The following is a 27,500-nucleotide window of genomic DNA, read 5'->3' as shown; positions in this document are numbered from 1 at the left end:
CCTCCTCGCAGTTCACCTCAGTCCTCCAACTGCAGCAAGGCATTTCCAACCAGAATTAGGTTTTCTTGGCTTCTTGCTACAGTGCCTTTTAATTAGGAGCACAGCTGCTCTGGAAACACGGAGCTCACTTTTCAAAGAGTGCCTCTGGAAAGTGATTACAGCGGATTAAAGTGGAAAGGTTAGGCAATTTATTCAGGTGGCACTTAGCAAACGCATCGGATTATTTTGTGCTGCAAGGATGATTTAAAAACCCACAAGAATAACACGTTTTGGGCTCCTACTGGCCTTGAGGGACTCTGCTGGGCAAGGCTGGGTGGAGCTGAAAGCTGTTTGGGAATGAGCAGTGCCCAGCTGTGCTGGAGCTCTCCACTGTGACTGGGTGCTGAGATCCCATTGCCAGGGTCTGGCAGGTCCCCACAGTTAGCAAAGGTTCAGTTCAGCCAGGAGCTGTCCCAGGAATTATTGTGGACTCTCAGTGTTCATGAATCTTGTCTCCAGAGGATGTTTGTACCTGGCATTGATCCTCTGCCCTGAGCACTGCTGCCAACTCCCCCCTGGCAGAGCTCCCTTTCCAAATCATCACAGAATCACTGAGGCTGGAAAAGACCTCCAAAATCACCAAGTCCAACCTTTGCCTGATCCTCACCTTGTCACCAGCCCAGAGAACTGAGTGCCACATCCAGGTCTTCCTTGGTCACCTCCAGGGATGGGGCTTCATCACCAATGGTTTGGGTTAGGAGGTCCATGAAGATCATCTGTCCAGGGGCAGGGACACCTTCCACTGTCCCAGGTTGCTCCAAGCCCTGTCCAAGCTGACCTTAAACACTTGCAGGGATGTGGAAGCCACAGCTTCTCTGGGCAGCCTGTGCCAGGGTCTCACCACCTTCCAATTTCTTCCCAAGAAATCCTGAAGGATCACTTTGGTGTAGTGAGTCTGGCCCGTGGAGCCCTGCAGCTCTACATAGATATTGCACACTGATGGGGGGCATTTATTCTGCAGCATTACCTGGGCTGAGGAAGTTTGGAGAGGCTTTGCTCAGGTGTGGAAGCACTCCTGAGCCCAGGAGCTGCATGAACCCCCCTTTCCCCTCTGGCCCAAGCCATGTGCTGCTCCCTCTCAGCTGCCTGGTGCAGTGTTCACAGCAGTGGAAAGGATAAAGCCCCCAGAAATCCATCAGATTCACTTCAAAGCTGAGGCTCCATGAGAAGACCTCAATCCTTTTATTCTCCAAAGGAAAAGCAGTGGAAGCCCCTGTCTGGAGTGTATGGTAAAGATCCAACTTGCCAATGTGTGAACAATCTAAATGTTAAACTTCTCTGAGGAGAAACTAAACCAGGGATCACATCCAAAGGACAGGCTCAGAGCCGTCCTGTGGGGGCAGCAAGTGGATGGGGCATCCCAAGGGTGAGCAGAGTCTGCTGGCAGGGCAGTGACAGCAAGACAGCAGAATTATTCCTAAATACAGCTACTGTGAGTGCTTCTGCTGGGTAGCACTGGATTGGAGTTGTTCTGGGACTGGAACACTGACTTTGTGATATTCTGGAGTCGTCAAAAGAGCAGGGACCAAGTGTTAGCACTGGGCATGGAGCAGCCCTGGTGGCTGTGCTGGAGAGGATGTGCTGCTCCAGGCTGCACAGAGCAGGGGCAGCTCCCACTGCAGCTGCTCACGTTCACACATTCAGACTCTTCGTGTAGGATCCAAAAAGGCTGGAGCAGCTCAGACACGGTGCTGGTGGGAACAGCAGTGCTTTAAATAGAGGAGTCTGAGCAGGACTGAGCACTGGCATCATGTCTGAGCGCAATTCAAAGACTTGCAGTACCTTGTTTGCCCTTCTCTCACTTTGTTTGGCTGATGTAGGCGTATTTTTGTTTTTACTCACTTCTCTGTCCTATATTGTCCCTTTTCTTTCCAGTAATGTTGACTGTTCCATCTGCTTATTTATCAGCCACAGTTCGAACGCGAATTTCAATTAGCAATCTGCTTTGTTTAGTTTTGTTTTAAACAAGGCATTGAGAGCTCCAACAAAGCTTTAATACATAAAGCTACTTGCAATGCAGCTGTTTAAGCTCTTCCATCATATCCATGAGCAAAATGAATTCTGCTGCTATCAAGATGCATCTGATGAATTAGGTTTAATCCTTCTCTACTGTAGCAGATGGAAGGCACTCCAACAAAGACAGAAAGATTTCAAATGAGTGAGATGGAAAATGGTCTTTGCTCAGTGCTCCAGAGACATAAAAGAAACTCAAACCTAACGTAGTAAGAAATAATTCATCCAGCAACCAGAAAAGCACTTCCTGTATTTCTGCACTGATTCCTCATCCCAATGCTTCTCTTTGGGTCTGAGGTCACAAGTTTTGGGTGTGGAGGCAGAGAGGAGGGTAGATACTTGTGCAGGAGCATCCCAGGTGGGAACGTGCTTCCCCAAGTCCCAGCTATCCAGGCTGGCAATACCGTGTGCCTGAGGCCCTGCCAGCTTCTTTATCATTGGATCTGCACCAGCAGGATCCCTCAGGGAAAGGCTTCTCTGTGGTGCTTGTGTTTGCTGAACGAGGAGGGGTTAACTGCTGTGAGTTTGGAGTGGACTCCAAACCCGACATCACCGAGTGGTTTGGGTTGGAAGGGACCTTACAGATCATCCCATGCCACCCCTGCCATGGCAGGGACACCTCCCACTGCCCCAGGGTGCTCCAAACGCCATCCAACCTGGCCTTGGGCACTGCCAGGGATCCAGGGGCAGCCACAGCTGCTCTGGGCACCCTGTGCCAGGGCCTCACCACCCTCACTCAATTCTTAGTAACAATTTCTTTCTAAGATCTATTCTACATTTCTCCTTTTTAAAATCTGCTCCCCCAACCACAGATTCCTTCAACACCCCGTCAGGAACAAATGTGCCTGAATTTTAGGTGCGATTTAACAATCACACACGACAATCACATTTAGGTGTGATTAACACAAAGCCCGTGCTGAGCTGAACGGGCGCATCCCCAGCACCACAACTCAGCACTCACCGCGCCCTGCACCGTGAGGTAACAACAATCCCACACCTGGCACGGCGGGCAATGGAAAAACATCCCCGCGGGTCAGGTAACGCTCCGTGTGCCGGGCCAGGCTGTTCTCAGCGCAACCCGATCCCTGGCGAGTGTCCTCTGCCGTGTGCCCTCCATCCGTGCTGGGATGGAGGGAGCTGAGGAAGCTCTGGGATGGACGCCATCCATCCCGGGAGGGCTGGGGAAGGGTGCCAGCACTTTCCAACCGGAGCCGCGGGCAGGGCAGGGCAGGGCAGGGCTCGGCGCTGATGAGCGGACGCGCTAATTGCGGGTCCCGCGGGGGCGGGCGCTGGGGCGGGGCGGGGGGGTCCGGTCCCGCCGCCGGGGCCGCTCTGTATAACCGGTCTCCCGGCAACGGCGGCCGCGTCACTTCCTGGGGAGCCGCCGGCGAGCGCACGGACAGGTGGAGCGGCGGGGCCGGCCGGTCCCGGTGCTGCCCGGGGGGCTCCGCTGCTGCCCCGCCTGGCTCCGCTGCCGCCCCGCCTGGCTCCGCTGCTGCCCTGCCTGGCTCGCTCCGGCCGCTCCGTCCCCCGGCGCGGTCGCGGTGCCGCGGCGATGAGCGCGGAGCTGGACGGCGTGTCCGTGCACTCCTCCTCCTCCTCGTCGGGCTCGCTGGGCTCGGCGCCGGGGCCGGCTCCGCGGCCGCTCTCGGCGAACGTGCGGCGGCTGCACCAGGCGCTCACGGCGCTGCTGAGCGAGGCGGAGCGGGAGCGCTTCATCCTCTGCCTCAACGCCTACCACGGCCGCCGCAACGTCTGCGACCTGGTGCGCTCCCTGCGCGCCCTCCTCGACGGGCCGCGCCGCCGGCAGCTGCTGCCGCTGCTGCGCCTCGTCCTGCCGCGCTCGGACCAGCTGCTCTTCGACCAGTACACGGCCGAGGGGCCCTACCTGCCGCCGCCCGGCCGCCCCCCGCCGCCCCCCGCCCCGCCGCCGGTGGTCCCGGGCGAGCTGCGGCAGGTGACGCTGCGCCGGAGCAAAGCCCACGAGGGTCTGGGCTTCAGCATCCGCGGCGGTGCCGAGCACGGCGTGGGCATCTACGTGTCGCTGGTGGAACCGGGCTCTCTGGCCGAGCGGGAGGGGCTGCGCGTCGGCGATCAGATCCTGGGGGTCAACGGCAAGTCCCTGGACAGGGTGACCCACGCCGAGGCGGTCAAGGTAAGGCTGCTCCGCACCGGGCTCTGTTGGATTTTCCTCCATCCCGGCTTGCCGCGGGCTCCGCTGCGCGCCCCGTCCCGCTCTGCCTCTCCGCTGCCTGTCCGTGTGTCCCCGCTCCTGTCCCCGTGCGCCCCGTCCAGCCGCATCCCTCCCCGGCTCCATCCCCGCCGCCGGTGGGAGCGGAGCCCCCGGTGCCGCTCTCCTGGGATCGCGGAGCCGCTCCGGGCTCGCACCGCGCCGGCGACATCGTGCGGGACCGGCCGGAAAGTTTGCAGTGGCAATAGCGGTGCCACCCACGGCAGGGACCGCGTACCGGGGTGGCTCCGGGCACGGCAGGCTCGTCCTGCGCTTTTGTCGCGCTTCTGAAACGCAGCGGTGCTGCTCGCGGCTCGCCTGCAGCCTGGGAAGCTCGGAGAAGCTGGGAATCTGCCTGAGCCGGGTTTTAAGGGATGTACTCCAGCTCTAGTGGGCTTCTCCTCGCAAAGATGGGGAAACTGAGGCACGGAGAAGCAGAATAGATCCCCCCAAGGGCTGCACCGTGCCCGAGGCAGGAGCAGGTCCCCGATTCCTTTGACTGTTCCAGGGAGAGGAGAGCAGTTATACAACTGAAAGGCTCCGGCTCTCCCAGCACGGCTCCACATGCCCCGGAGACCTGTTGTAGCCGTAACAGCATGGGGGCTATCGATAAAAGCTTTAATGTGGGGGGAGAACTCCAGGAACCGTGGGATTTTCATCTGAAACGCGGGGTTCTGAGGCAAACTCAGGTCTGAGTGTCCCAAACCCTTCCCAGAGCTGATCTTGTGGCTGGTGGGCTCTGCTCGGAGCGTTCCCGAGGCACGAACCTATCGAGCTGGAGAATCGACTTTTAGAGCAGCAATTTGCAGGCAGCGTGTGGAGAGCTGGGATGTGGCGTGACAAGGCTGTTTTCCAGCTGTTTGTGCTTTAATTTATCCATAATAAGCTAAAGTGGTTCTGTTGGGAGCCCGTTCCATGCGGAGCGTTCCTCTGGCAGCGCATTAATCTTGCACAGCTTTGAACACTTCTTCCCTGCCGACCTGTGCCTTCCCTGCCTCAGCTTTAAATCAGTGCTGTGGGCAAGGGCACGACTTCCAGGCTGGAAATGAGTCCCTGGTAATCCTGAGAGCAGAGGAAAGGTTTGTAGGAATTGTTTTTCTCTTGTTCCTAATGATAGGACGACAGCAGGGTAAGCTTTCAGTTGTTACTCTGCAATTTCATGCCTTGGAGATTGCAGCCCCCACATATTTTGGTTATAGCGTTGGGATGGAGAGGAACCAGGTGTCAGGAATGCTCTGCTCCATGACTTCATCTCCAATTCACCCACTCTGCTGGGTAATTCACATCACTTTCTATTTGTTCTCTAATATAATGTAATTGATGCCTTTTAGACATTATTAATTTTGAGTGAAACTAAGTGCTTCCTGCACAGAAATAATTCCTGGAGGACGTGGCTTGCCAAGAGCTGTATTTTGTTAATATGATCCTGATAGGAAAAAGCAGCTTAGAAATTGTCTCCTTGTGAGCTGAACGTCTCTCAACAACAAATTCATCACTTCCCCTGTACTGGCACCTTCTTGAGCTCCTGGGTTCTTTTCACATCTGGGAAGGGTTTTTATGACCCATGTTGTGCTGGTGGAAACAATTTGCTTGGGAAGAATGGGAAGAGGGTTTTGAGCTGTACTGTAAATCATTGGGAGATTCTAAAATAACCAAGCGTTAATTTGCCCTCAGATGCTGCATTTGGGAGGGGGGCAATGAAGAGAATCGCGTTCAGTGATGCTCAGGGCGGCATTTGAAGGTTTAAGGCACAAATGCCCCAGCCCAGTGTTTTGGGTGTTCAGTGTCAGAGCTGCAGGGACAAGAGGTGCTGATGAGTGGCTTCGTTTTGTGCTCTCTGCTTTCCTTTGAAAGCTGGGATGTGGGGCTCGGGCTGGGTGCACTGACAGCCCTGCAAAGGCTCTGCTGTGGTGTCCTGAGGCACAGCAAACCCCGCTGTGTCCTGCCCTGCCGAGGGTCCGTGGAGAGGGAAACATCAGCTCGGTTGGTCAGAGCTTGGTGCTCGTAACCCTGGACTGGGGATTTGATCCCGTTATTGGCTGCTCACTTATGAGCCGGCCTCGCTGATCCTGTGATGCCTTCCAACTCAGAATATTCTGTGATAACCCAGAGCTGGAATCGGTGCACACGCTGCATTCGGGATCAAATAGAGTGAAAGCTGAGGAGAGAGACTTTGTTAGCACAAGCCCCCGGCAGTGTGGCTGATCCCAGACACGGCTTGTGCCGAGCCGTGTGCGATCAGAGCCCGGCTCCGAGCCGCGATGCTCCGGCTGTGTCCTGCAGCAAGGAGCTGTCTGGCCAGGGCTGCCCCGCTATCCATCACGGGCACGGCGTGCTGGGCTGACAGAGCTGTCACCGGGCTCGGGAAGGCTCGGGGCTGATGTGACAAACTCGCTGGGTGCTGGAGGTGCGGCTGGGGCTGTGCACTGCTCGGGCAGAGCTGGATTCAGCCGTGTCTGCTCCGTTCGTGCAGCCCTGGCTGAGCGTTCCCTGCGCAAATTCAAGTCGTGCTAGCCCGGCTGCCTTTAGACTCCTCTCCAGAAGCAGCAGTTTCTGTTTGCTCTGGGATTTTCACCCCGAGGCTGGGCTGAGTGCCCTGCTGATGTCCCAGCTCAGAGCTCGCTGCTGGCCCGGGACCGGTGCAGTGCTGTTTGCAGATGTTTTCAGTGTAAATGAGATAAAAAGTGGCGTTCTGACTTCAACCACAAGATTACCTCAGCACTCCAAATCAATTCCCTTAATGACCAACTCCTTAACCTTTATGTGAGCACGGGAGTTTTATGCCTTGTCTGCTCTGTGCTCGGCTGTTTCATCCAAATCCAAATTAAATGACTCCATTACAATTACAGCTCCATCATTACAGCATTCAAGAGTGCACTTTAGCAAAAGATCACCAGCATTTGAATTATGGGGTGAGAGGAGAAGTTTGTGTTGTCTGCCATATTTTTAGAGTTCGCTTGGCTTTTATCAGCCTTGCTATTTAGGACAGTATATTATGTCTATACACTATATATATATTTCTTTTTCTTTTTATGGTGTATATGCTGCTATATTTTAGCATATACTGCTATATTTTAGCAGTTGTGCTGCAAGTTTGTATTGATAAGCTGTCATATTTTATCCAGAGGACTTAAAATCAAGGTGTTTATAACTTTAGACCATGAAAATGTTACCCAGGGAGGTGTTTCCTCCCTGCTCTGGAGTTGGCATTAAATTCACATCCTTTCTCCCCCACCTCTTACATTTCCTGCTCTGCTGTAGGTTTTGATGTCCTTTGAATAAAAGGACATTTAGGGAGGGAGAGGATGAGAGAAAATGAAAAGTGGAAGAATTCCTGATTTAGGATTTTGCTTACTGAGCTACACCAGCCTCAAAAAGCTGCACTGGTCCCACCATTGGCCCTGCTGTTCCTGCTGGGCAAATCTGGATCAGCTTGACCAAAATCACCAAAACTCCCCTGATCTGGATGTGCTGGGCTTGGGGAGTTTGATCCTTTGGTGTTGGTGTAAATCCGTGATGGCTCTGCCAAAGTCACTGGGCCAGAACTGAGTTTATCCTGGAGGAACTGGAGGAGTTCAAGTGCCCTGTCTTGGGGACAGGATGTGGCACTGCCAGCCTGTCCTGTGTGTCCTGTGCAGCCCTGGGAGGGAAGGGGATTCCATCAGGGGGTGTCACATCACACCCCAGCCTGGGATGGAGGAGGATCTCATCCCCAGCCACCATCTCTCTGTTCCAGCAGAGCTTTTCACCCCCTCCAGCCCTTCCATCTCCCACTCTGGTGGAAGTGGCAAGTGGGCATTTAAAAACAATTAAAAGGAGATTAAAATTCATTTTATGTCCTGTTGCTGTGGGTTTTCATGCTGGCAAACAAGGTGATCTCTTCAGAGACTGTAATATTTCACAGGAAAGAGCCCCAGCTGTGGGATTGCTGAAAGACCTCTGAGAAATGACAGCAGAGCTGTGCAGCCCTGAGCCTCAGAAACATTTAGAGCCATTTTTCTTTCCAGCCAGTTTACAATAAAGAAAATTTCATGTCATTGTTTGTGCTGCCCAATTAATTGATTACCATGACCTGACACTGCTTAGTTAATCACCACAGCATTGTGGGCACGGCTCAGAGGAGGGAATGCAGCTTGGTTTGGTTGGGGTTTGACCCTTCCAAGTGCTTGGAGCTGTGCATGATCAGGCAGAGCCAGGCTGAGGGGTGAAGGCAATCCTTGATCCCTGACTCTGTGAAGAGATCAGCTGTGTTCCTTTCACTGCTGTGTGGTTATTGCTGGCTCTGTTTTTAGAAGACACTAAAGAAGGAGGCTTGGAACTTCTCCCTTTCCCAAGGGAGCTCGGGGAGCTGGAGCATGGAGAAGGAGGATATGACTTGTCTCCACCCCAACACTTAGAGTGGTAATTGCTTCCTTCATCTCTGGATCTGCTCAGAACCAAAATCCCCAAAACTGCACTCAAAAAAAGCACTCAGCTTCAAGGCAGGTGCTGTGTGATGCCAGGGCTCCTGCTGTGCCCTTCTGTCCTGCAAACACTTTCCATTTCAGCTCCTGTAGTCAGCTGGACTCAGAGAGAGAGGGTGGAAAGTGTAAAGGCACCAGGATCTCCCTCTGGGAAAAAGGAGGAGGGGAAATGGTCACTCTTGAGGTATCTGCCTTTAAAGTGACTTTTAAAGGGAGGGCTGGTGGCAGGGGCAGAGTGTGGATGTGCTGGGGCTGCTCCTGCTCCCAGGGGCAGATCTGGAGTTGTTGGAGCAGTTTGAGCACTGGAACTCACCTGGAGCTGCCCACGGTGCTGCTGCCCTGTCACTGTGAGCTCCTCTGGGCTCCACATGAGCTCCTGCTGCCCCTTGGGCTGGGGTGAAGCTGCACACCCAGCCAGGGGCTGTGGGAACGTGGGCTTGGCCGCTCCACCTGCGCTGGGAGTTGTTGTATTTGCTGCTCTGCCACTGATTTCCCTCAGTGGGCAAGTTCCTTAGTCATCTGTTTCCCTTCATTTCACCAGCAAATCACAATCAGCCCTAATGAAATCAAATGACTTTATACTGATGCAAAAGATTGGAATGAGAGCCTTAATCTCCCCTCATAATGCAAGGATGATAGGACTTGGCACCAGGACTGGCTTGTTCATCAGGGTTAGCATTGTCAGGGCATCCTGGAGTTCTTGCAGCATCAATGTTGTTTAGTGGGCTCCTTTTAAATAACCAGTTTTGCCTCAGCAGAGAAATTGGTAAGATAATCTGGAGGATAAAAGCTTATTTCCTTCTAGTGGCCACTGGAAGAAAACAAAAGCGTCAGAACTGGTGAATTAAAATATCTTTTACGCAGTTCCCCTGTCCTCAGGGAAGAGGATGGATTTTCTTGACACTTCCTCAATGCCACAGAGAATTATTCAGCTCTACAGGCCCTCAGTTAAAGTGACAAAGCATCTGCTGGTGTGATTTACCTCGGGTTCCTTGGGATGCTCTGAGTTCTCCCTCTCTCCAGGTGCTGGGTGAGTGGGGGTGAGGCAGAGCCCTGGAGCAGCTCTAGCTCTGCTCCTGCCAGCTCAGATGAGGCAGAGCCTGGAGCAGCTCTAGCTCTGCTCCTGCCAGCTCAGGAATTGCCTTGGAGCCCCTGGGCCAGGGGAGGCTGGAGGAGGCTCTGATTGATTCTCCCAAAGTTTTTAACCCTGCTTAGACAACATGGCCTTGGTGCTGCTTCACCTCCCTCCTTTCAGCATGGCTTGGTGTGGAGCAGGAAGAGAAGACCAGAGGAAGGAGTCAGAGCTTTAATCTGCATTTCCCTTATGCCTCCCCCTGCCCTGAAAGCACCCAAACAGCTTTGGTTTTGCTTTGTTTGCACAATTATGGAGTTTTCTGCTCTTTTTAGAATGGTCCCGGGCTTGCCTGAGGGCTGCCCTGGGCAGGGCCCACCTTGGAGGGGTGGGAGGTTGGAGAGGGGCATGGGGAGGTGTCAGCCCTTGGAGGGCTGGGGAGAAGGTGCTGGAGCTAAGATTTCACTTGACCTTTCCCGGTGAAAGGGACGTGGGTTCCTGATGCCTTGGGGCTAAATGTGTGCAATCACCATAATTATACATCGATTTGCATTGATTTGCATAAGTGCCGCTACTTGAAAGCCCAACTGCTGTCCTTTGGCTTGGGAGAGGGGGAGAGCTTGGACTGTGCCTCCTACGCCTCCCATTTGTGCTCCTGCAGGGAGGCTGTGTGTGTCCCCGCGTGTCCCCCCGTGTCCCCTGTGCTTCCCCCAGCCCCCTCCTGTGTCCTGCTGTCCCCTCCTGCCTCTGTCACCTTTTCCTCGTTCCAGCCCCTCTGTCCCCCTCAGGGATGAGCTCTTTGCCCACCTCAGACCATTCCATTCCCAGTCCCTCTGTGCAGATCCGGCTCCCTGGGCCTTGTCAGGCAACAAGGGGATGGGATAGACTCAAAATCATGGAATCCCACACCTTAAAGCTCATCCAGTTCCATGGGCAGGACAGGTCCTACTATCCCAGACTGCTCCAAACCCCATCCAACCTGGCCTTGAACACTTCCAGGGATCCAGGGGCACCCACAGCTTCTCTAGGCAGCACTTGTTCCAAAATACATTTTTTACCACTGCACCCTGTGGCAGGGGACAGTCTCTGGCCTTAACCAGGTGTGCATTGGGATCTGCAATAGCCTTTTACCCACCTTGCCTGCAGCTGATCCCCGGAGCAAAGGTTTTGGGGGCAGGATGTGCCTGTGCCTGCTGTCCTGTCTCGGCAGAGGAACCTTTTAGCTGATGTGGCTCAACCCCTCTCCTGTCTCTGCAGCCCCTTCCCCTCCCCAGCAGGCACAGGTTGCTGCTTCATTCCCGCTGGCAGCAGGGTTTTGTTCAGTCCATCTGATCCCACAAGCTTCAACCCACCTGATCCAGCAGGAGCAGCCTGGGATGGGGCAGGAAGGAGTGGTGGGACAAAGCTGTGCCTGCTCGGTGCTGGAACGTGCTGTAAAAGCTCCCTCTGCCTCCCTCCTGTGGTATCTCAGCATTTCCTTCCCTCTGCAGCTCGATTTCCAAGCCTTTGCTTTACTTTTTGGGGACGTGCTGCCAAACCCCTGGTGCTTTGGTGATTGATAACCTCAGCACCGACCTTTGGAGCTCACCAGCAGAGCAGTGCCCATTATTGCATTCCCATTATTCCATTCCCATTATCCCAGAGCCAAAAAAAAAAAAGCAGCTGGAGGCAGTGGGGAGGGGGAGGCTGGCTGATGGTTAAAGGTGAAGGGAGGGGCTGTGTCCCTGCAGCTTGGGCAGGCTGCCAGGAGCATCCTGGTGGGGAATTACCATTGATTGCTGGCATCTCTGCTCCTTCTGGGGGCATTTCTGGAGATGTTTTACACAGGGCTGTTGGGAAGTGGGGAATGGTGAAGATGGGAAAGGAAAACCCTCGGTGATGTGAGACCAGCAGGGATTCAGAAGGGTGGCAGCTGCCACGCTGGATCCTAGGAAAGAACATGATGTTCTGGGAGCTGTTTGGGTTTTATGGGAGTTTTGTAAAGGTAATTGTGGCACATGGGATGTGTGTTTCCTTTTTTGATCAGTTTACACGATGTTCTTCCCTCTCAGAGCACTTGACAGATAATTAAATAGAGTGTTGTTAGGGGATCAGTGGCCTCATGGAATCAATCTGCCTCTCTCTCTGGCACTTGCTGCTTCTGATCACATTTCTGGGCAGTTGGTGACTGTTTCTCTGCTAAAGGTTTTGGCACTAATTCCCAGATTCACATAAATGATTTCTGCTGGCAGGTGAGCTTGCACACTGCGGTGCCAGCCCCAAACCTCCCACCTCATGGTCCTCAAACACATCAGAGATGGGGCAAAGCCAAACCTTACCTGAGGCTGGAGCAGAACCCAGAGCACTGAACAACAGGCAGCAGATCCCTGGAGTGGCTTGAGGAAGGAGATGGAGATGCAGCCTGCACTGTCTGATTCTGCACAGGGCATCGAGGAGGTGGAATTTGTTATTTAGGGGTGGCTGGGTGGGGTTCAGTGTGCCCACCAGATAACCTGATTTCCCAAAAAACTCACAGCATGAGTTCTGCTGTGGTTCTGGGGGTATCTCTGCAGTCAGTGCACACAGGACAATTTGTGTCTCTGGCAGGAAAATGTTTTCCCTTGTAGAATTCCCACCCAGACCCTGTCCTTTGTGATGTCCCTCTGTGCTGGGCACTGCTGGGACCACCTCAAATCCTTGTCCAGTTCTGGGCCCATCAGTTTGGGAAGGACCTTGAGGGGCTGGAATGTGTCCAGGGAGGGAACAGAGCTGGGGAAGGGGCTGGAGCACCAGGAGAGGCTGAGGGAGCTGGGAAGGGGCTCAGAAGGAGAAAAGGAGGCTCAGGGGGAAATTATGGCTCTGCACAACTCCCTGACAGGAGGGGACAGCTGAGGGGTTGGGCTCTGGGAACAGAGAACAGGGACAGGACAGAGGGAATGGCCTCAGGCTGGGCAGGGGAGGGCAGGGTGGGCACCAGCAGGAATTTCCTCATGGAAAGGGTGGGCAGGGATTGGAAGGTTTGGAGTGCCCATCCCTGGAGGTGTCCCAGTAAAGGCTGGAGGTGGCACTGAGTGCTCTGGGCTGGGGACAAGGTGGGGACCAGGCACAGGTTGGATTTGATGGTCTGGGAGGTCTTTTCCAACCTGAGTGATTGTGGAATTCTGTGATTAGAAGTCTGCTGAAAAGCTTCTCCTTTCATCCCAGGGAGCTGGGGTGCTCTGTGTTGTCTGTGGGCAGGTTCTGGCCCTCTCTCTCTTGCTCTGGTGGCTTTATGAGCAGGGCTGGCAGCAAAGCTGACATTGGAGGGCTGGCGCCAGCCTGGTGGCACTGTGGCACCTCACTGGGAATGGGGACAGGGAAGTGCTCAAAGCCTGAGCAGCAGCTGGGCACAGGGAGCAGCAGGATAAAGGCTTCCATGGGAGGAGGACAGTGGTGAAACCTTCTCTGGGCTCCTGTCCCAGTGCTCAGCCACTGCACAGGGAAGGAATTCTTCCTCATGTCCACCTGGAACTCCTGGACATCAGTTCCTGCCCATTCCTCTTGTCCCACTGCTGGGCCCCAGGGAACAGAACCTGGGCCCTGCTCTGAGCCCTCCCTGGCTGTAGTAAAACCTGGGGGGGAAAAAACCCAAAATGAATTACAGCATTTCTCCCTGTGCAGGGAGATGATGGAAACTCTGCTCTCCTGGAGCTGAGCACAGCAGCTGCTGGTGGGTTCTGTCCTGCTCTGGGTGCAGGTGGAAGCTTCTCCCACTTGGCACACCTGGTGCCTCGTCCCCCTGCAGCACTGGTGCCAAGTGCTTTGCTGAAGTCTGCTTCAGAGTGTGGCTGCACAAAGGTTTTGTAGATGTGTGCCAGATGCTGTCCCCGTGCCTGCTGTGCTGCAGTGTGGATCACATGTTCTCCCAGGGAAACTGAGGGAAAACTGCTTCCCTCTCCTCTCCTCTCCCAGCTGGGGCAGCTGCAGTTTAAAGAGCTGCTGCCTGATGGACACAAAGCTTCCTGGGAGCTCAGATGTTTGAGCAGAACTGACTCCAGTGGTCACCAGGTTGGGGAAGGGGTTTGCACCCCTCACATGGAAGAATTTCTTCCCAATATCCAATCTAATTCTGCCATCCCTCAGCATGGAGCCATCCCCCTTGTCCCATTACTACATAATAATACCCCTAAAAGTTCCTTAAAAATAATTTGTGGGTGTCACTGTGCTCCCCCAGCTGTGCTCACCCAAAGGGTCTCCAAAAGGTGCAGGTCAGCAGGTGACCTGCTCCAAAAGGTGTGTCCTGAAGGGTTTCTGAGTGAGGGAGGGTCTGATGGGCTCCTCTTCCAGCCCTGCCCTGGGCATCAGCAGGGAGGGGTTTGGGAAGGGAACTCTGTGCTGGCTGGGAAACTGCTTCTCCCTGAGTACAGGACAGACCTCAGTGGGTGTGTGAAGGACTCCCCAGAGTGTCACCAGCCTGCTGCAGCCCCTCTGGGAGACACTGTCACAGCAATGTCCTGCTGGGCACTCCAGCTTCTGTCCCCTCTTGGATGGAGCTCCTGGCCCTCCTGCTGCCTCCAGCTGTGCAGCTGCTCCCTCCCTCGGGCTCTCTGCTGTCACCTTCATGCATAAAACATCTCCCTGAGCCCCAGATCCCTGCTCCTGGTGGCCCTGTCAAGGGAGCTGCAGGGGACATAAAAATCCCTGTGTAAATCTCTGGCCTCTCATCCCTGCTAACCTCCCTGTGCCTCCGGAGAGCAGCCCTGCCGTGCCTGCCCTGCCAGGGGATGACATTTGGCTGAGGCTAAATGGCTGTGCCAGGCTTCATCAGCTACTCTGCCCTGTCCCTGGGGCAGCTGTGACACTGCAGCATGAGCCCCTGCCTGTGACTGATTCCTGTGCCTGATCCCTGCTCCTGTGCCTGATCCTGTGCCTGATCCCTGCTGCTGTGCCTGGTCCCTGCTCCTGATCCCTGCTCCTGTGCCTGATCCCTGCTCCTGTGCCTGATCCCTGCTCCTGTGCCTGATCCCTGCTGCTGTGCCTGGTCCTGTGACTGATCCCTGCTGCTGTGACTGATCCCTGCTCCTGTGCCTGATCCCTGCTCCTGTGCCTGGTCCCTGCTCCTGCTCCTGATCCCTGCTCCTGTGCCTGGTCCCTGCTCCTGCTCCTGATCCCTGCTCCTGTGCCTGATCCCTGCTCCTGTGCCTGGTCCTGTGCCTGATCCCTGCTGCTGTGCCTGGTCCTGTGACTGATCCCTGCTCCTGATCCCTGCTCCTGTGCCTGGTCCCTGCTGCTGTGATTGATCCCTGCTCCTGTGCCTGATCCCTGCTCCTGCTCCCTGCTCCTGTGCCTGATCCCTGCTCCTGTGCCTGATCCCTGCTCCTGTGCCTGATCCCTGCTCCTGTGCCTGATCCCTGCTCCTGATCCCTGCTCCTGTTCCTTGTCCCTGCTCCTGTGCCTGGTCCCTGCTCCTGTTCCTTGTCCCTGCTCTTGTGCCTGATCCCTGTGCCTGGTCCCTGCTCCTGTGCCTGGTCCCTGCTCCTGTGCCTGATCCCTGCTCCTGATCCCTGCTCCTGTGCCTGGTCTCTGCTCCTGATCCCTGCTGCTGTGCCTCGAGTGTCTCCTGTGTGATACACACCCCAGAGGGTTCCCTTTGCTCCTTCTCCTCCCTGCCAGGATGGATTCTATGAGGAAGGGAGGGAAGGGGATCCCTGTGCCATGTCCAGGTGACACCTCCAGGGATGGGGAATCTAAACCTCCCTGGGCAGCCCCTTCCAATCACCTTTTCCATGGGGAAATTCCTGCTGGGTGCCCACCCTGCCCTCCCCTGCCCAGCCTGAGGCCGTTCCCTCTCCTCCTGTCCCTGTTCCTGGAGCAGAGCCTGACCCCCTCAGCTGTTCCCTTCTGTCAAGGAGTTGTGCAGAGCCACAAGGGCCCCCCTGAGCCTCCTTTTCTCCTTCTAAGCCCCTTCCCAGCTCCCTCAGTCTCCTGGGCTCCAGCCCCTTTCCCAGCTCTGTTCCCTTCCCTGGACATGCTCCAGTTCTTCCTTTGAGGGGCCAAAACTGGACACAGGTAGAGGGGTACAAAGATGTTATGCAGACTCAAAAGAGGTTTTATAGAGATGGCTCCATTTTGGATGAACAAGAACATTTCAGGAGGTCCTGTACCCCATCTGACAGGGATCCCTTGCCCTGGAAGGGTCCCTGCCACCCCCAGCCCGTTGATTTCCATGGAGCTCAGCCCATCCTGAGCCTGGCTGTAAGGCAGCTTGGCTCAGGAAGCTGCTCTGTGCCCTGGAGCCTGGCACAGCCACTGTGCCCATGGGAGAGCTCCCCTGGAGCTGGCACAGGGCTCAGAACCTGCTCCATCATCCCAGAGAGACCTGGCAGGACTGGTGAGCACCTCTGGCAGCCCAGCTGGGCTCGCAGTGCCTGCAGGGAGGGAGCAGACCCAGCAGGGATGTGTTTGAGGCACTGGGAGCTGCAGGAACAGGGGCTGGAGCTGGTGAGCAGCCCAGGGGCTGAAGGGCTCTGAGGTGTCCCAATGGGGCTGTTGGTTTGTGTAAATGGGTTAAATGCACCACCTGATCAGTGGCTTGTCTTCATTTTCTTCTGTCTTCACCCAGAGTCAGGATTAAAAATATGAAGGAAATGAATTTCTCATGTTTGGGCTTGGTTGTTTATTAAATCTTATCTAAAGTACAGAGAGTTCTGCAACACTTCTAGTTACCAGCTAAAAGTGAGCAAAATGGAGCTGAACCTAGCTAGGTACAAGGTATTCTAAAGCTAAACAGTCCCATAGGGAATTAACACCTATATTATTTAAACTTTTCACCCAATAACCAAACTCCTGTGACCCTCAGTGTAGCACTAACTGTCCAACCAGAAACTACTGCCTGAAACTATGAAGAAGACAGAAAGAGACAACATCCTCCATCTTGTCCCAAAATTTTTTTTCCTAAAAATCCCAAATTCAACCCCCCTCACCATGTGAAATCACACACTTCTATTTAACTACACACCCATGATTTTAACTCCATCACTCAAATTTGGAGCCTTCTCCAAGGCCTCAGGTCACAAGCAGTGTTCTCCAGGGGGTCAGTGCCAGGAAGCACAGAAAGCTCAAACATCCCATGGTTGTGGGTTCCAGCAGCTTTGCAGTCCTTGTGCCAGCCCTCTGGGCACATGGTGACCTTGGGAGCATGTGACAAATCTGCAGCCAGGCTGCTGTGTGTGATGGAGGTGCTGAGCTGGGCTTTGGGCTGGATTCTCTGTGCCTCTGGCAGGGAGGGACAGGGGTGCTGCCAGCTCAGGGCTGGGATCCAGCCAGCCCACTATTAGTGACAACTTTACCCTTTGCTGCTGGTTTTAGTTCTTCCCAGCCACAAGCCTTGCTCAGCAGCTTCTCTGCTCAGTGGAGACCTTGCAGGAGCAGCTCATCAGGATGATGTATACATGGCAAAAAAGCCCCAAACAGCTCCCTTCTGAGAGCAGATCTGCAGTGCTGATGCTCCTGAGGCCTCTGGAGGGATCAGCACTTAGAGCTGTCCCCAGGGAGAACTCCTCCGTGTTAATTGAAGTTCCTGTGTCAGCTCCTCACAGTGGAAGCTGGAGGAGCACAGGAGCGATTGCAAATCACCTCCTCTGGCCCCCAAGGTCATCTCTGTGTGTGCTGGTGTAAGTGTGTGTATGTATTTAGTAATTATTCCACTCATTAATTGGCTGCCTGTGCTGGGGAAGGCAGCTGGTAACTCACTGGCTGAATTTCTGGGAGTGCTGTCAGTGTTCCCTGAAGGCAGCAGGGGCTTTTCCAGTGCAGGGGTTGGAGCTGTGGGGACAGAGCTGGGGCTGAGCTGAGGCTTTTCCCATACTGGCTTTGTTTGCTGCCAACACAGTCATTGAGGGCTGACATCCCTTACAGCCTGGAGGGGAGAAGGCTCCAGGGAGATCTTGGAGCACTTTGCAGTGCCTAAAGGGGCTCTGTGAGGGCTGGAGAGGGCTTTGGGCAAGGATCAGTGCTGCTCACCTCCAGCACTGCTCCCTGTCCTGCTCTGGCTCCTCTCCAGAGCTGCAGAAGCTGCTCAGCCCCAGGTTCAGCCCATCCTGGCCATGGCTCTGCCCCCCTCACCTCCCCATTTTGCTTCACTCTGTCCTTCCCTGGCTGATGGGAAAGGTTTTCTCTGTGTTTTCTCAGCAGCAGCTTTACCTTATCTCTATTACAGCCAGGAGAGAACAGAAAAATCCCAGCTTTTCCCACCAGCTTTTTATGCAGCTCCATCATTCAGCTGGTGGCTGCAGAGGAGCTGGAGATCTTTAAGCTTCCAGAAGTGCAAAGCTGTGCCTGCCTGGCCCTGTGGGCACTAACCCCTCGTGCTTGGCTTGTGTTGCAGGTGCTGAAGGGCTGCAAGAAGCTGAACCTGTCGGTGCACTCGGTGGGGCGCATCCCTGGGGGCTATGTCACCAACCACATCTACACCTGGGTGGACCCGCAGGGCCGCAGCGTGTCCCCCCCCACGGGGCTGCCCCACCACCAGAACAGCTCCCTGCGCAGGGACAGCGAGAAGAGGAGCCACCTGCAGCTCCTGCAGGAGGGGGATGAGAAGAAGGTGAGCAAAGGGGGATCACACACAGCCCTGGGGGTCCCTTCCCAGCAGGTCCCACCCTGTGTGACTCTGCATTGCTCTGCCCTGGCTCTCCTTTAGCATCCTGGATTTCTGCCTTGGGCTGTGGCTTTCCCCCAGCAGTCCTGTGGGGTGGGATGGGATGGGTTGGCTTTGCTCCTCTTTGACACAGGGAGAAGCTGGGCTGGAGGGGAGGAATTGGCCAGTCTGGTCTGGCAGGGAAGGTCCTGCCAGGAGCAGCCACCAAACCAGGAGAGGTTTTAAGGCTTTTACCAACAGGAGGTTGTTTGGCTGGACATTGAGGGACTGACATCCATGTTCAGCCTGGAAAGCTCTGGGGAGAGCTTAAGGGGCTCCAGGAGAGCTGGAGAGGGACTGGGGACAAGGGATGGAGGGACAGGACACAGGGAATGGCTTTTCCAGGGTTAGATGGGATATTGGGCAGGAATTGTTCCCTGGCAGGGTGGGCAGGGCTGGCACAGGGTGCCCAGAGCAGCTGTGGCTGCCCCTGGATCCCTGGCAGTACCCAAGGCCAGGTTAGACATTGGAGCTTGGAGCAGCCTGGGACAGTGGGAGTTGTTTCCATGGCAGGGGGTTGAAGGATGATTTTAAGGTCTCTTCTAATCTGTGTCACCTCTGCATGTGGAGGGCTGGATGTCTGAGTGCATTCCTGCCCTTCCTCCTGAGATTCAGATCTTTCCTCAGCTGTTCCTTTCTTGGGTCCCTTGGCAATTCTGTTGTAATAAAAAAAAAAAACAAAACCTTCCTCCCCAGTTCTTCTCTTCTACAAATGCTCTGCAATAAACCTGATTATTTTCCTTTTCCATTTGGGGAGAGGCAGCCTGAGCCAGGAGGGGCCTGAGTGAAAAGCCTGGTGAGGGAAGAAGGAGCAGGGAAGGGAATGGCTTGTGCAGCGCCAGCAGGGGAGTGTGGCAGTGCTGGGCCTGGATCCCAGGCCTCTGCCAGAAGGAACCCATCAGCACACTGAATTTCCAGCCCTGCTCTCTTGCTGTGAGCTGCCCTCCTTTAAACAGCCCTTGGTGTAAGGGAAGCCTGCACAGGGTGCTCGAGCTGCAGTATTTGATCTCAGGGATTTAATGTCTCCTCTCCTCACCCTTCCCATGGGCAGCCAGGCTGCAGAGGTGTCACAGTGCTCAGTGGAGTGAGGCACAGCTGAGGGGACAGATGGACAGGGAACCTCATCCTGTACAAGCAGGATGTGGTGTTTCCTCTTTGCCACCCATGGAATATCAAAGTCCTGTCCTAGTAGTCAGCACTGCCTTCCCTAGACACAGGAATTCTTGGAGCCTTGACTGTTCCCATCCTTTTATCCTGGTATTGCTCTGTCTGCGCCCAAAATGTCCTCAGCTCCTGCAAATGCTGTGGGAGGGTCTGTGAGCTTCCCATCTCAGCTGGAGGGAGAGAAAAATCTAATCCAGGATGAGGCAGTTTGCTGATGAAATATTCATGTGGGCCACAAGGGAGAAGGGCCTATTATTTTTATTTTAAGGAGAGGAGAAAAGCAGGCTCTGCTGGCTGGTGTCCCCCACCCCCTGCCACCCAGTGTCACCTTGACAGAGCAGCAGCAGCTCTGGGCAGCTCTGGGGAGTTGTTTCTGTGCACATCACTCCTTCAGTCCTCACTGTGTGGACATGAAATGCTCAGAAACCTGGAGCTGAGAGTCCCCTGCCTCTGTCAGCCTGCTGTGGTCCCTGGGAAGATGTGCCAGCCCTGGGTGTGCTCCTGCTCATCCTGTGTGTGCAGCTTTGCCCTGGTGTGCAAAATCTGAGCTTGTCCTTCCATCCCTTGGTGCTGCTCCACACAGTCAGGCAGCCCTTTGGCTCCTTCAGAGAATCCCAGACTGGTTTGGGTTGGAAAGGACCTTAAAGCTCATCCAGTGCCACCCCTGCCATGGCAGGGACACCTCCCACTGTCCCAGGCTGCTCCAGCCCCAATGTCCAGCCTGGCCTTGGGCACTGCCAGGGATCCAGGGGCAGCCACAGCTGCTCTGGGCACCCTGTGCCAGCCCTGCCCACCCTGCCAGGGAACAATTCCTGCCCAATATCCCATCTAATCCTGGAAAAGCCATTCCCTGTGTCCTGTCCCTCCATCCCTTGGGAATTGTCTCTCTCCATCTTTCCTGCAGCCCCTTCAGGCCCTGCAAGGCCACCCTGAGCTCACCCCAAAGCTTCTCCTCTCCAGGTGAACAATCCCAGCTGTCCCAGCCTTTCCTCCCAGCAGAGCTGCTCCATCTCTGATCCCCCAGGACAGGGGGCTGGAGGCCTCTCTGTTAACCTGGGAAGATTCCATGACAGCTGCAGGAAATACTGTAAGCTCCCAGTGATGGAGCTGGGATGGAGAGGGAGCGTTCAGCCTTCTGCTGGCCTCACTCCTTGGTGACACACCAGCAGGAACATTGGTCTCTGCTTGAAGTGCACAAGGCTTGGAATGCACTTTGCAGCAGCCTCCACTCCTGATTTCCCATCTGTAAGAGCAGAAAAAAAGAAAATTACTGGCTGCTGCCACTCTGAAATGCTCAAGGCTGCCCAGACACCTCGGTATCCAGAGGTGCCTTGCTGTGCCAGCTGGTGGTGGAAGCAATTCCCCCTGACCCAAGGCTCTGGCAGCAAGCAGAGCCTGTCCTGGCTGGTGTTGGGTTATTTGGAGTGACATTTTCTGCACACAGCCTGCAGGGCATGGGTGAGCTGAGTCTCTGTGGCCTGAGTTACTGAGCACCATGGAGGGGTGAAAACGTGTCCCAGAACAGGGCAGCAAACTGCCTGCAGTTTTCTCCCTTTCTATTTGTATGTGTAGATTTATGGGTAGCTACAGATACATCATTAACTGCTGAAAGTGGGGTTATTCTGTTCACAGAAATGCAAATAAATGCAGCACATCCCTGGTTAATTCAGCCCAGTCAACCAGAACTGACAGGCACCAAGGCCTGGTTGATTTGTGACTGGTTTTACATTCTGAGGGGAGAATTGGTTATTTTTTTTTTATATCCCACTCTCTCCTATTTCTAATCTATCTGAATGTCCTGGAATGAATGTGCCAAAGCTTTCAGACAGGCAGGGTTTGGGGAAGCACAGCAGCAGGAGGTGAATCCACTGCCACAGCTCAGCACCTCTGGAGTCAAAGGGATATTCCAGTTTCCCCAAGGTTAAATTCAAGGCTGTTGGAGGCATCTGCCATTCTTCAGGCAGTGGAAATGTCCATCTGGATGCCTGTTCCTGAGCACATCTGCATGCCTGGAAGGATGGGTTTGTCACCGAGCTTAAGGAGTTGATTATCCCGAGGCAGAAGGATTTGTTATCCAAAGGCTTGAAATGGAAACCACCACAGTGAGGTGTGTGATGGTGTAACTGATCCATCCAGGGATCTGTGGGATCATCCAGTGGGGTGAGCTGTGGGACAGGGTGCCTTTGGGCAGTGTTCAGCTCCAAAGGCAGCGTTCCCAGCCTGTGGCTTTGTCCCCATTTCCTGAGGGCACTGGGATTCCTTCACTTCCAGCTGTGCAAGGATCCCCACCAAAGGCATTTGGGGATTGGGATTTGGCAGCTGGCTTGGCTTTCCCCATCCTCTTCCAGGCAGAATCCAGCCTGCCCTGAGCTCAGGTCAGAGGCTGTTCTGGGAGAGCAGAGGGGGTGCTGAGATCTGGGCCAGGTTTTTGGTGTAGACCTGAGTGATGGCACTGGGGATGGGAGGTGAGGATTGAGGGAATGCTGGGCTGAAGGAGCTGCTGGCAGGTTCAGCCTGTGATTGTGCAAGGTGTTCCAGATCCTTGTGTGGCAGGTGCTGCATTTCCCAGATTTAGCATTTTCCTGTAGTTGTAATTGGTGAATCCTGTCTCATCAGAGCCCTGTGCCCGCAGGTGGACTCACCAGGGGTCAGGAAGTGTGAAAGGAAGGGTTTGCAATAGTGCAAAGCTCTGGGAAATGCTGCTGGAGCCAAGCCAGGCAGAACAGCAGGTGACAGACCCCAGCCCCATCCCAGGATGTCCCTGCCTGCTGGCAGGCTGGGACCTGATTCCAGTGCTCACCTTCTGCTTCAGAGCACTCGGATTTTTATCGTCTGTCCAGGCTTAGAGTCCTCAGGATTTGTCACAGCAGCAGCAAGAGCCATTTGTGCCGTGAATTGTCATTGATGGACTTCTGGGATTGACAGCTTATTTCATTAAAAGCACTTTGGAAAGCCTCAGACAGCGAAAACTCGGAGGTGCTGCTGAGCTGGGAGGAAGATGAAGTGTGCAAAGCACTCTGGCAGTGCTGGGCTGTGAGTTCTCTGAGAAGCACCATTCCATCAGCTGAATTGGTGCCTTAATGTGCTTATTGCCAGGGGAGCTGCTTATTCCTGGTGCAGCAGAAGAAAGAAAACATAATAGACTGTGAACATCTCCTCGGCTTCAGGCAATTCTGGAGCCAAAAGTAGCAGTAATTATTATTAAAAAAAAATAAAATATCTGTGCTAATATTGCGTGGCTTGAATGTTTGAGACACTGCTGGTGACTACTTGAGCATGAAGGATAAGAGATGCAGGAGAGGGAAGGAAGGATTTCTTGCTATTAGTTTGTAATGACATTTGCAGTGTGGATGATCCAGCTCCCCACGTCTCTCACTGTTTGCTTGCTCTGACCTTGCTGGGCTCTGATTTTGTTTACAGCTTTAAGGAAATCCAGGCTCGTGGGGGGCTGGCTCAGTTCCCTGTGGGACTGGAATATGGGATGTGAGCCACTGGTGCGTGCCACCAGTGTGCTGGGGATGGGGCATGGGCTGGTGTGGGTTGGAAAGGACATTTAAATCCCATCTAATCCAACCCCCTGCAGTGAGCAGGGCATCTTCAGCCACATCAGGTTACCCTGAGCCACATCCAGCCTGGCTTTCAATGTGGCCAGGAGTCATCCTTCTGCCTCGGGCATTTGTAGCTCTGTCCCAGCAGACTCACCTAAAAATGCCCTTTGTGTCACAGCCCAGCCCACCCTGAGGGGCGGCAGTTCCACCTCTTGGTTGTTTCAGGCACTTTAAATAGGAAAAGCAGCCAAAAGTGGCAATGGGTGTGTGAGCCAAGCCCTGCCCCATGGGGGACTGGGACTGAGGCTTGGGATGGGCACAAGGCTTGGTTTGGTCACTGCCCCTGTGCCCTGGTGTCCCCTCTCAGCCCTGGGAGCTGCTCCTTGTGCCCAGTGCTGGGTGTGGGGTGGCAGCCCAGGGGGTGACACTGGGACAGCTCTGGTGGCCCTGGCACCCCCAGCTGCTGCCAGAACTCAGAGAAGGGCTGGGAGCAACTCTGCCTGCCCTCCCTGGCTGTGTGAGGATGTCTAGACACAAGCTGTGGGGTTTCCTTGGGAGGCAGGAGCAGGATGAGCCCTGCCAGCCTCCCCCGGTGCTGTTTGTGTTGTGTGGCAGCAGTAATGGCCTGGAAATAGCTGCCAGCATGGCTGAAAGCTCCTCAGCCACACAGCTGTGTGCTGAGCCATACTGGGGCAGGCTAATTCCTTCTGAAAAGCCTTTTTCTAATGGCAAAATTGAATCTGTCAACAGGTAATTCCATAAACCCAGAGAGCAGAAATCCTGTGCAGGAATCAGCAAGTGCCTCATTGATGATGGCATTCTTCCCTTCATTTCCTGCTACAGGAGATGGCAGATGTTTCATTGTTAAAACACAAATTAAAACTGTGACCTTGGACTTCCAAATGTTTCTGTGATGCACGAAGGAGTCGCCTGGGGCTGGGCACAGCCTGGGAATGGCTCAGGGAAGGAGGTGGCACTGGGCAGTGCCAGTGCTGGGGAATGCCTGGCAAGGTGTGGGGGTGACCTTGCCTGGATGTTACTGTGCCTCCAGGACCTAAAGGGGCTCCAGGAGAGCTGGACAGGGACTGGGGACAAGGGATGGAGGGACAGCACACAGGGAATGGCTTTTCCAGGATTAGATGGGATATTGGGCAGGAATTGCTCCCTGGCAGGGTGGGCAGGGCTGGCACAGGGTGCCCAGAGCAGCTGTGGCTGCCCCTGGATCCCTGGCAGTGCCCAAGGCCAGGCTGGACATTGGGGCTGGAGCAGCCTGGGACAGTGGCAGGGGTCCCTGCCATGGCAGGGGTGGCACTGGATGGGCTTTAGGGTCCTTTCCAACCCAAACCCTTCTATTATCTGTGGTGTCCTCAGTTTCCCCCACAGAAGAGCTGCCCTTGTTTGCTGCCTGGTTTAGGGTGGTGTCAGGACAGTCTGAATTTAGGATCCCTCAATCCCAGCTCTCCCTGAGGGGTCTCACAGCTTCTCACACTGAGGGAGCTTCGGCCAGGGGGGAGAGAGAAGCATAAAGTGGAAATGGAACCAAAATGCCCTCTTTGGGCCAAGCTTTGGCACTGGAGTGTTGATCACTCGTGTGCCAGCCTGAGTGCAAGAGCCCAAGCAGAAGGGAATGGCCCAGGGAATGCTGTGCTGAGGGTGTGTTCCCAGAGGGGCCTGGATCACCCCTGGGAACCTCTGGGAACCTCTGGGAACCTCTGGCAACCACTGGCAACCACTGGCAACATCAGCCTGATCACAGGTTTAGCTTCCTTGTGCTTCAGTGTCACCCCAGAGCCATGTGTGGGGCCAGGCTGGCAGGATTGTGACAATGCAGTGCTGGGACAGCCAGCACAGCAGGGCCACCCTCTGTCACCATCCCTGTGCTGTGCCCATCACTGCAGACACAGACCCTCGGGAAGCAGAGAGCAAATTGTCCTCTGTGATCCCCAAACCCTTAGCTCAGCCTTTGCTTCATCCTGGCAATCAGCTTATCCCATTGCTCCTGAGATCTCTCAGGATTTCAGCTTTTATGTTCTCCATCTATTTGTAACCCTGCAGTTCTTTAGTGTGTAACTCTAAACTCCACACACAGTGTGAGCTGCTGCTCTCCCGTTTTGGGCACACACAACAATTCCTCTCTGGGCTGGCAATCAAGGACACCTCACTGCCTCAGGGCCCCAGAGATGGAAACAAAAGTGAGTTTGGGGAGCAAACTTGGGGTCAATGACTTCATTACCTGCAGCTGTGATTGGGAGATTCACCCCCAATGTGCAAATGGACCAAACTTATCAAAGTGTGAAATCCTGTGAGCCATTGTCCATTTGGGTGTAGCCCCTGGGGGGCTTTGTCTGCCCTAAATGTACCTGAAGGCCTCAATAAATAGAACTGCTTTTTATTCCCTTAATTTTATTGTTTGTTTTTTAGGCAGTCCCAAAGAGGCATCACCTCCCCTCCCCACTGAGTGCCTCCAGCTCTCCCTCCCTCCCTCCCCAGCCATTCCCGAAATCTGCGCTGTGTCCGTGAGCTGGATGCTCCCTGGCTGTTCCCTTCTCTGCCACGCTGTTCCCGGCAGTTCCTGCTGCAGGGTTCATTCAGGGAGCCTGAATTCAGCTATTAGCTGATGAAGAGATGCAATTAAACCCTCAGCAACCCAACTTTCTGGGCTGCCAGCAGTGATGTGTTTTCCAGGAGCGCTGAGGTTTTTGCACACAGCTCCTGTGGCTTTGCTGGCCTTTGTGGCTCCAGGATTTCTGTATCTGTGGTTTCCCTGCCTCTGGAAGTGCAGCTTTGCCCGGTGCAGGGGTGAGCAGAGCAGCTCACGTGGCAGCACCTCAGCAGCACAGGGACAGGGGTATCTCTTACTCCATCTGATGCTCTCCCCATGTGGGGGGAGCAGCTTCTCAGCTTACCAGGATAGTGTTAAAGGGAAATGGAAATGTCTGCGTGCAGAGCCACCCCTCCTGGTGCTAACCCCAGCACATATAAATGTCATTCAGGGACTTACAGAGGGAATTTCCTCATTCCCAGCCTATTCTGGTCTATTCTATTCTAGACAAGCATTTCTCCTGCTTGTGTTTTTCCCAAGCTGGGGAATTTTTGAGAGGCACAGCCACGGTGAGGTGAAAAACTTACAGCAGATGCCACCAGACAGATTGGGAGGGAACAGCACTTCAGAAAAGTTGAATGTTTTCCTAATTCTCAGGAGCACTCAGTGAAGTGTTCTGTGGTCCAGAGCAAGGTTCCCTGTGAAGAGAAAACCAAACTGCCCTTGGATGTGACAGCAGCTGCTCCTTTGGGTGGCTTCAGTGCCCAGCTCGTCTCTCCAGCCTGAAGTGTGAAGGTCTCTGTAATTCCTTCATAATCCTTCAATGCTAAAATTGTTTCCAGCACTTTCTGCCCTTTAAAGCAGGGCATGGAAACCCAGAGAACGTCAGGTTTTTCACAGAAGGATGCTGGTACAGGTAGTTGATGTCTTACAGTTCTCATTCCAGCTTTGCATCCCTTTCTCTGAATCTAAAATCTGGAGCCTTAGGTGGATTTGTGTTGTGCTGCTGATTTCTGTGTTTCTGTCACCAAGATAGAAAATGGGTTTTCAATACCAGCCACTCAAAGATTGGCCTGAATTCCCTCTGTGATGCCGTGTCCTCAAGAAAGATGGATTAATTACAGACTTGAAGCTGGGAATTATTTTTCCATCCAGGTAAATGTGCAAGATTTTGGTTTGACTGCAGCAAAGGTGTTTAAATATAAAAGCCCTTCACAAACAGCTTGTTTCTGGTTGTTTCTATCAGTGTGAAACACATTTTGGCTTTTCTCATTTGTTTTTATTCCTGCTGTCTGCTTTTCTCCAGAAGTGACTCAAAACTTGGGAGCAAAGCAAAAAAATCACCCTGGAGTTATTCATTTAGAAAGTGTCATGCAGTGAGTGAACAAAGGCCATTTTAAATGGAGAGCCCTCGAGGGAGCTGAGCACAGGCTTGCTCATGCACTCCAAATCCCCACCTGCACGTCCAAACACTGTCAGCCCTGTGAGGAGGAGAGGGTGGATGAAGCAGGTGGAAGCTGGGTTTGCAAATCAGCATTTGGTGGGGAGAACATCTGGCCAGGTGCTGCCTGGCAGGTTGTGGGGAATGTGAAATGTCTTCTGCAATCTATACTGGATCTATGGAGAGTTGGTCCTGGTGTTGTTGTTGGAGATAATGGCTGGGAGGAGGAGCCCCTGTGGGGTCTGTCCTGGCCTGTGGAGTGGCCCTGCACAGCCAGCAAAGGGCAGAGGGCTGCAGCTGGGCTGATCCGTGCCCAGTGTGGGATCGTGGCTCTG

General features: G+C 54.3%; 1 protein-coding gene across 1 annotated transcript in view; it reads left to right on the top strand.

Moving 5' to 3' along the window:
* Positions 1-3,537: 3,537 nt before the first annotated feature.
* Positions 3,538-27,500, top strand: part of WHRN (whirlin) — a 46,445-nt gene continuing 22,482 nt past the window's right edge. Inside the window, exons 1-2 of the mRNA XM_033077751.1 lie at positions 3,538-4,207; positions 18,162-18,377. Coding sequence (XP_032933642.1) covers positions 3,608-4,207; positions 18,162-18,377 — 816 coding nt within the window. The 5' untranslated portion in view covers positions 3,538-3,607. The remainder of the gene's footprint in view (positions 4,208-18,161; positions 18,378-27,500) is intronic.

Source organism: Catharus ustulatus, chromosome 21 (assembly GCF_009819885.2).
Source record: "Catharus ustulatus isolate bCatUst1 chromosome 21, bCatUst1.pri.v2, whole genome shotgun sequence".
Taxonomy (NCBI): Eukaryota; Metazoa; Chordata; class Aves; order Passeriformes; family Turdidae; genus Catharus; species Catharus ustulatus.
This window is presented reverse-complemented; position numbering and strand designations above follow the sequence as displayed.